Below are 8,504 nucleotides of genomic sequence, written 5' to 3'. Positions count from 1 at the left end.
AACTTGTGTTTCAAAAGCTTTCCATCGACCATGATCAGTAACCTCAAAAGACAACTCCATTGGAAAGAAATAATAATGATAAAGAATTTACTACTGCATTTGAAAAGCCGTAATTTTTTTTACATCGCTTTTAGGAAGATAGATGAACAAAACCTGGCCGTTTCAAGCCATTTTGATGTGTAATTAAAGGGCAGGATCGGTTTGTATTCTCCTATGGCTTTTACAGAAGTTGCAGTGATCCAAAGTCGGGTTGCTGTGTCAGAGTGGCATTTTTATTAATGAGAATACAAAAAGCTTGCATATTCTTAGCCCTGCTTGAATTTAGTTGCTAAGCAACCGGTGTATGGTAATTCATCCGCGAAATTTAAATCTTTGAGAAAGGATCCTGCGTTTTGCTGAATGGTCGCCACGAGGAAAACAACTTGTGGGACCTGCTGCAGCTGCTGCTGCCGGGCCGCGCAGTCAGGCGGCCCGCAGGGCCGGGCCGGGCCGGGCCGGGCGGGCAGCTGGCGGGCGCCGGGCCGCGCCATCGCCCCAGCCACCCGGCCCTCCCTCCAGGAGAGGCACTGGGTGGTTGGCGTTCTGCGCCCGCGCCGCCCGCCCCACCGTTCCTTGGCCTCTCAGAACCTGGTCTTTCACCTGAGAGGGGCCCTTCCACCTGCAGACGCTTTTGCCTCCCCAAAGTTTGCCAGGCAGGCTGGGTCCCCGCACCCTCTCCTCGCCTCGCACCCACCCGCCGCGTGCAGCAAGCGCGTATCCACCAGAGCACACACACGGCGTCGCCCAGAGAAGGCCCATTTCCCAATTCCCAGAACCCTCTGAGGTCACTTCCAGAGCCCACTCTTCTTTGAAGAAAACCGGACTCCCAGGACGGCAGCTCCCATCCTGCCAGAAGACCAGGCGGCTGGGGTTGGCATGCAGTGACATCATAGGCTCCTGCTCGCCACGCTCGCGCCCACATTTTAGGACACAGGAACAAACACGGATGTGAAATCAGAATGAGAGAAAGTAATCTAATTAATAGGCCATGAGCCAGGCTAACAAAATCAAAGAATCTGATTACACAAGTAAGTAGTCCTCTTGCTACCTCCGCTCTCTCCAATCCCCAGCTCTTCCAGCGCCACCCCCACCCCCCACCCCCGCCCCATTTCCTTCCCTACACTGGAAAGTTCAGGAGGCGAGCCCAGAGCCCGCTGACTTCCCTACTGAAATCAAGATCAAGCCCACCTTGGGGCCGGAGGAGTGAGAGGTCACAGGGTGACCTTGAGGCGCTAAGAAGAGTCGCCCTGCCAAGCGGTGCTGAGGTGCTGACCAAGTTTATGCCACAGAGCGGGAGAAGTGACCAGCAGCATGACTCCAAAGACCAACATCTGCACGGTTGTTTGTGCTGCCAGACACACGACTAGGAAAAAAGGTGCTCTTGGCTCACAACCACATTAAGCTGGATTTTTCTTTTTTTCCGGTTTACAAGGTGAAACCTAGGATAACTCTTTGTTTGGCATCCCCTAGCTTAAGGTCACTGATAACCCCCAACTGGTAATTCTCAACGAACGAACGCCCTTCCCCAGCAAAGATGTCCCAGTAGAACCAGGTATTAGTGTTTTAATCACTGATCCAGAACGTCTGTTCTAATCTTTCCAGCCGGTCATGTGCAGTTCATGAAAGAAGAGAATTCTTTAATTTCGATCTTCCTGCCTTGTGGAGAAAAACAGAAAACAGGTCCACCTCCTAAATAATTAATTTCGAGCCTGCATCCAGTGCCAATACTTGTTGCTTCCATTTTAGAGTTTGATTAATTACCCTGTAACTTGGGCAAACTCAACTCCATGTGGAGAGAATGTTTCTTCCTTCAATTTAGTCCTGAAAGCTACAACCTACTGATGGCTGTACTCTGTTTACATACAAATTGGTGCAAACATGCCCATCTCTTAAAATGCATTTTGTGTAAATATATAAAAGTATCATTTTTGATGTAGCTTGAAGAGGTTGATCATTTATTACAAAAATAAACGAATAAATACAACAATATATTGTTGTTCCCAACAGGATAAATACTTTACAAATATATAATTTAAAAAACAAATTTAATTGTTAAAATTATTTAAAATATTACACTTATCGATAAAACTATTAATTGTATATACTGCATTTAATATTAGAACCAATTCTTCTCTGAATTTTGAAAAACCATTCATACAAGACAGATTATGAGCATGGTAATGAGCAGACACTGGAGGCTATAGGGAAGCAGAGGGAATCTCTAAGATCAATAAAGGACAATTCTTTTTTTGGGACAAAGAAGTAGTCCTTGGCTAAATACTGGGTTTAATAATTTAAAAAAGAAGAAGAGGAAGAAGAATCAGCAGAAGATGCAAAGCAACAACAGCGAAGTGGTTATTTTGAATACACCTTGAATGATTTATCTCACAACCTTGCCAGGAGAGGATGGTTGGGTGAATGAAGTGGCTGAGGCTTGGGCAACGCGACTGGGGCTATGGGAGAATGTAAACTCTAACTGGACTGAGCTCGGATTGCGCGCCTGTTGGGACAGAACTTGGCCACTTTCCTTTGGGCTGAAAGGGGGTGGGGGTTGGGGTGGTGAACTGAAATGGAGGAAACAAATGGACACTTGACGGAGCACAAGACACTTGCGTTGCAAAAGAACACAATGAGCAAATTCATTATAAAAAGATCTGGTGATATATAACAATATTTTCATTATTTACATGTGTAACAATATAAGCCTTAGTTGTATCTTCCTTCTTTTTTTGTTTGTTTGTTTTTTCCAGCCATGAATATCATTTCGTCAATACATTCACAGGGTCGCATTTCTCTCTTTCTCTCTCTAGATGGACTGAAAGCATTGGCTCACTTTATAAAATGCAAAATAATGAAACAAAATGAGTATGCTTTCCCAGCTTCTCCAATTAAAAGTTACTCTGCTATTCCCCAATCAGGGCTTCTTCCAAAGTCATCAGCAAAGGTTGCTTTTTAATAGAAAACAGTGTGTATTCTAATGTTAACTCTTTTGTTGTCAGTCAAATCAAGTAAGCAAATTCCTCCAAATTTGTTAAAGAGATCCATCCCCTCTCTAATCAACCTCCACCATTCCAGTAGAATAAACAAGATTGCAACTTATATGCCAGAAGTATCCACCACAGGAGAACAACCCCACCCAATCCTCAGCTTCCCAATGAGGCCTTCTTTGCTGGCCCCTGTAGACCCTCAGCAAATGAACTTCGCCCCCTGCTCCCACTCCAGGTTATAAATTCACTAGGCAAGAGGGATCACAATGGCTAGAGAAATAGGAAACAAGGATGGGAAGAAAAAAGTGATTTTTCCCCGTGTCTTCCAATTTTTCCCTTCTCTGTTTAATCAATATGGACTTTTTCAGATTTCACAAATCAAAATGATTGTGATTTTGTAGTAGGACTTGGTGTTTAAAATAATGCAACTGAACACACGGCCATCTGGCTGGACTTGATTTATGAAAATGACATAGGGTCTCTCTGGAAAATAACTGTCCCTTGTTTCAGCTTTCTAGGTTTTTAAACCTTTGCCTGGTATCACAGGGAGAGGGAAGAGGAGGAAGAAGGCAAAAAAGTGGGGGGCAGACAGTGAGATAAGGGAGCAATTCATCTTTGCTTTATACCATCATTGCCTTATCATTCCGAAATACTTTTTATTTGTCAATACAATACTGAGGGACTCAACTAAGCAGAGCCTTTTGCTCCTTCAACACAGGACTGGAGGCATTTCACTTTCATTTTCCCACATTGTAAATATTGATACATTGACTTGGTAAATGTGACCACTCTGAAGGGCATATCTAAAGAGTGATCTAAAAAGTTAAAACCCCAACAGCAGTAGAGAAGGGGGACATCATTCCTGGGGAAAGATTGTGGCACTGGAGTGGAGAACCTTCCATCTGAGCTGGTAATCACAGAGAAGGTAAGTCAGGGTTTTAGAAGGATATCCTTTAGTGAAAGGAGGCTTAATCATGTAAATTGAATTCCATAGTTACTAGTGGGAAGTAATTGACATAAAATATTTTATAGACTTGAAAGCTAGCCTTCACAATTATGTCTTCAAAAAGAGGACTGGGACAGAGCAATATTTTGGGGGGAGTGTGGAGAAGCTGAACTTTAGAAAAAGGGTGCAGGTCAGTATCAGTTGGCACATTTTTACTAGTGATGTGGTTCATTCTTCTGATCAAGAACACAAGTACCTCCAAGAACAGGCCTATTATTTCGACAGCTTCACCTACCCACTAAAAATATCCACTAAAATCAAGGGAGAGTAAAATCGTGTGAAATTGATGGGTTAACAAGGAGTGACTAGAATGTTACTAGCAGTTTCTGTCCTTTTCTCTAGGTTTCTACATACACCTTCGGTGGAGCGGGCTCTCCTTCCTCAATATTATCACTTAAGGATTTGCATTAGTAAAAAAATATTTCTAAAGGACTCTTTCCTTCCCACACAGTGTTTACGCATCAGACACAGACTATTTCATTCTAACAAATTTATTTTCTCGATCAGCTCTTACGGAATCACTACTCAAATTAAATTACAATCAAATTATCACATCAAAAGATACCCTTATTACCTAACAACTGTCCATATTTTCATTTCATTTTGATTTGTGCTCGTCTGAAAAAAACACGTAATACAAGATCTGGGGAAAAATAAATTACCGTTTTGCAGCAGTTCATAAGTATTCTGAATAAAATATTAAAAGAAGTCATTTAATGAAAATATAAAGCAAATATTTTTAGATCAACAACGGATCTAACAATTCTATATTGCCGTCTTTTGAAAAGTCTGTTTATTAAAACCTACCAAAAACACTGCTTGGAAATGGCAGTGTTATAGAATCACATCCACAGCACCCATTCAATCAAAGTTGGCAACGGATTGAGGAGAGAAGTTCAGAGAAGTGCAGCGGCAGGTGCTCAGTCTCTCTAAATCCCTTTATCTGAGTCAGTCCCGAAATAAAAAATAAAAAATATTAATTAAAAAAAATATTAGCGGTGGCATTTTGAGGCATCGTCCACCCCGAGTGACAGCCTTCAAAAACCAGAGTTGATGGCTGGGACTCACTCGGTGGCCTCGCTGGCTGGGTCGCCCGCCTGGTCCTCCGACTAGGCCCCGCGTCACTCTCCATGGACGCTCTCTTCTTCCTCCCCATCCCTCCGCTTTTTGGGGAAGGTTTTATTTCCAAGGTTACTTTGAGGATGCTTATTTCCTTTTCTTTTGGCTTTGCTATTCAGTCTGTGAATTTCAGAAGATGTGAATTCTTCCGAGCCCTGCCCCCACCCCCTTCTTTCCTGGAGACCTCCCCCTCCGCCCCTTCCAGGTTCACAGTCATTTTCTGTTTGTCCCCAAATGACTTTATCATGGACAAGAAAAGCAGGGTCTTTCCAGGTCGCTCCCAGGAAAGAAAGTTTCCGTGAATCACTTTAGACAGCCCTTTGGAGGGAGGGAAGGAGAGAAAGGAAGAACTTTGTTTGTTTGTTTGCTTGTTTGTTTTAAGAGGAGAGGACAAGGCTGGTGCTGTCCACCACCACCATTCAGGACATCCCAAGGTGGCAACATCTCAGGAGGGCAGTTTTGGTGCGTTACGTTATCTTCACCATTCTTTTTTTAATAGCAAAAGCAAAACCCAAGCACGAACCACCACCTCGGAGAAAAGAGAGAGACCTCAGGGTCGCCCCTTTTTCCTCTTCCGGTTTCTGTTGGCTGTGCAGATGTGTGAAACAGTTGTATATATGTAAAACAGTTAGAATATTTCTTATGCTTTTATTTTGTTTGCCTCCTCCCCTTGCTTGGGTTGCAAAACAAACCCAAACCAAAAACACCTCTCCTTGCTCTGTCCCTCTGGCTTTTTCCCTCCAAGGGTGGGCCTGCCTGTCTTTGGACGAAGGGGAGGGCGGTGGATCAGAGCCCCGGCGCGGTGGCAGCCCGGGTCGGCGGTCGATGCAGCAGCGGCGGCGGCGGCGGCGGCGGTGGCGGAGGCGGTGGCGGTGCTGGCGGCAGCTGCAGAGGCGGTGGCGGCGGCGGTGGCGGCGGCTGCGGAGGCGGCAGCGGCGGCGGCCCTCGTTCTCTCGGTGCCCTCCGCCTTCACTGCACGCTCGTCTGCAGCCCGTGGTGGGGCGGCGGCGTGTCGGCGCTCACGGTGCCCACCTGCGAATAGACGTCGTCTGGCGTCTGCTGTTGGATCCCGGGAGGCGTCATGCGCTTCTCCTTTTGGCGTCGGTTGCAGAACCAGACCCGCACCACCTCCTTCTCCAGCTGCAGGCTGTCGGCCAGGTTGGTGATCTCCTGCGCCGAGGGCTTGGGGCACTTGAGGAAATGGCTCTCGAGCGCGCCCTTGACGCTCACCTCGATGGAGGTCCGCTTCTTGCGCTTGCGGCCCTGCGCGGCGATCTTGTCGATGCTCGTGGGGCTGCCGGTGCTCGAGTCCGCCTCCTCCAGCCACTTGTTCAGCAGCGGCTTGAGCTTGCACATGTTCTTGAAGCTCAGCTGCAGGGCCTCGAAGCGGCAGATGGTGGTCTGCGAGAACACGTTGCCATACAGCGTGCCCAGTGCCAGCCCCACGTCGGCCTGCGTGAAGCCCAGCTTGATGCGCCGCTGCTTGAACTGCTTGGCGAACTGCTCCAGGTCGTCCGAGGTCGGCGTGTCCTCGTCCGAGTGCGGGTCGTGGCTGTTGAGTCCCGGCCCAGCCCCGCCGCCGCCGCCGTGGTGCGGGGGGCCCTGTGCATGGTGCGGGTGCGGCGGGTGCGGGTGCGCGTGGTGGTGGTGGTGGTGGTGGTGCTCGGCCAGCTCGGGCGTGTCCCCGCGCACCAGCCCCGGGTGCACCAGGCTCTGGCCGCCGCCCGCGCCGCCGCCGCCGCCGCCGGGCCCGGGGGGCGCGCTCAGCATGCCGTTCACCGTGAAGCCCCCGGGCTGCGAGTAGAGCAGACTCTGCGGCGGCGGCTGCTGGCCCCCGGCCATGGACGGGAGGTGCGCGGCAGCGGCGGCGGCAGCAGCGGCGGCAGCGGCGGCGGCGGCGGCCCCCCAGCCTCCCGGGTGGCCCTGGTGCGGGGGTGGTGGCGGGGGGCCGAGGTGCGGCGGGCCGCGGTGGTGCAGCGCGGTGCCCGCGTGCAGGTCGTCGCGCCCGGCGCCGCCCTTCACGTCGGGGCCCTGCGGGGGAGGCGGCGGCGGCTGCGGCGGCTGCTGGGGGCTGCCCGCCATGCCCACGGAGCTGCCCGACCAAGGCGAGCTCGCCTCCACGGCGGCGGCGGCGGCAGCGGCGGCGGCGGCGGCGGCGTGGGGCAGGGCCGTGACCCACTGGTGCGCGTGGCTCAGCATATGGCCGCCGTTGCTGGCGGCCATGGCCCCCTGCATGAAGTCGCTCTGGACCATCTTGACGGAGGACGGGTCCCCTCGGTAGGCGCCGGAGGTCACTGCAGCGCTGCCCGGCTGCATGCCCCCGCCGCCGCCGCCCCCGCCGCCCCCGCCGCCGCCCCCGCCGCCGCCCCCGGCCCCCGCCGCGTCCGAATGGACGATGGAGCCGGCCGCCAGCAGGCTGTTCCCCGGCAGGTAGGGGTTAGAAGCCGCCGTGGCCATGCCGCTCCTCTCCCGCCACCCCACCGCCGCCACCACCGCCGCCGCCGCCGCAGCAGCCGCGGCCGCCGCCGCTGCCGCCGCCGCCGCCGCGCCCCCCCGCCTCCCTCCGCCTCCCCCGCCCCCGCCCCGGGCCCCCGCCGGCCCCGCCGCCTTCTCCTCCTCCTCCTCCGCCTCCTCCGCCCCCGCCGCCGCCGCCGCCGCGGCGGCCCCCGGCTGCAGCTGCAACGCCGCTCGGCAGGGTGCGGGGGTCGCCGCCTGGCCTGGGTCAGCAGCAGCAGCAGAAGCAGCAGCAGCAGTTGCAGCGCTCTGGGGAGGGGGGCTCGCTTCTCGGGGTGCACTCCGTGGCCGCCCCCTTCAGGGAGGGTCGTGGCTCCCCCCCAGCCCCGGCGCGCTCGGCTGGCTCCAGCGAGACTCGCCGGGCAGGGAGGGGGCCTGCGCTGGGTCCACTCTTCCTAGGCGCGCTCCTGCCGCCGCTCCTCCTGCCCCGGCACAGGGCGAGCGTGGACTCTGCCCGGGCGCGGGGGCTCAGTTCACCTGGGAAGTGAAGGTTTCACCCACCGGAGACAACAAAGAGAGAAGCGGTTCTGGTCTTCCTGAAGCAAATGATAGGCGACGGGCCACCGGCCCCGCTCCTTCCCTTTGCCCGCTCTGCTCTGGTAGCTCCTCCTCAGGAACACATTTCACTGGGTTTCCCCTTCGAGTAGTAAAACTTTTTCCTTCCTGGAAGGCGTGGTGATGCTGGCTGCTGGCTTGTGCGGAGAGGGGAGGCTGGCTCCCGCTCTCCCGCTCCGGTCCTCTCCTTTCAAGTTTGGTTCTGTCCTAGGCAAACTTCTTGCGAGGATGCATGTCTCTGAAGTTGCTATTGCCGCAGCTCTGGGTTGCCTCTGACAAAAGAG

The 8,504-nt window shown here is 52.6% G+C and overlaps 1 protein-coding gene across 1 annotated transcript; it reads right to left on the bottom strand.

The window, feature by feature from the left end:
• Positions 1-6,120: 6,120 nt before the first annotated feature.
• On the bottom strand, positions 6,121-7,608 carry POU3F3 (POU class 3 homeobox 3). Its single transcript, XM_075562576.1, has one exon. It carries the CDS (start codon positions 7,606-7,608, stop codon positions 6,121-6,123), a length of 1,488 nt encoding a protein of 495 aa, XP_075418691.1.
• Positions 7,609-8,504: the final 896 nt, after the last annotated feature.

This window comes from Tenrec ecaudatus, chromosome 11 (genome assembly GCF_050624435.1).
Source record: "Tenrec ecaudatus isolate mTenEca1 chromosome 11, mTenEca1.hap1, whole genome shotgun sequence".
Lineage (NCBI taxonomy): Eukaryota > Metazoa > Chordata > Mammalia > Afrosoricida > Tenrecidae > Tenrec > Tenrec ecaudatus.
The sequence above is the reverse complement of the archived record's forward strand: the minus strand, read 5'-3'. Positions and strand labels throughout refer to the sequence as shown.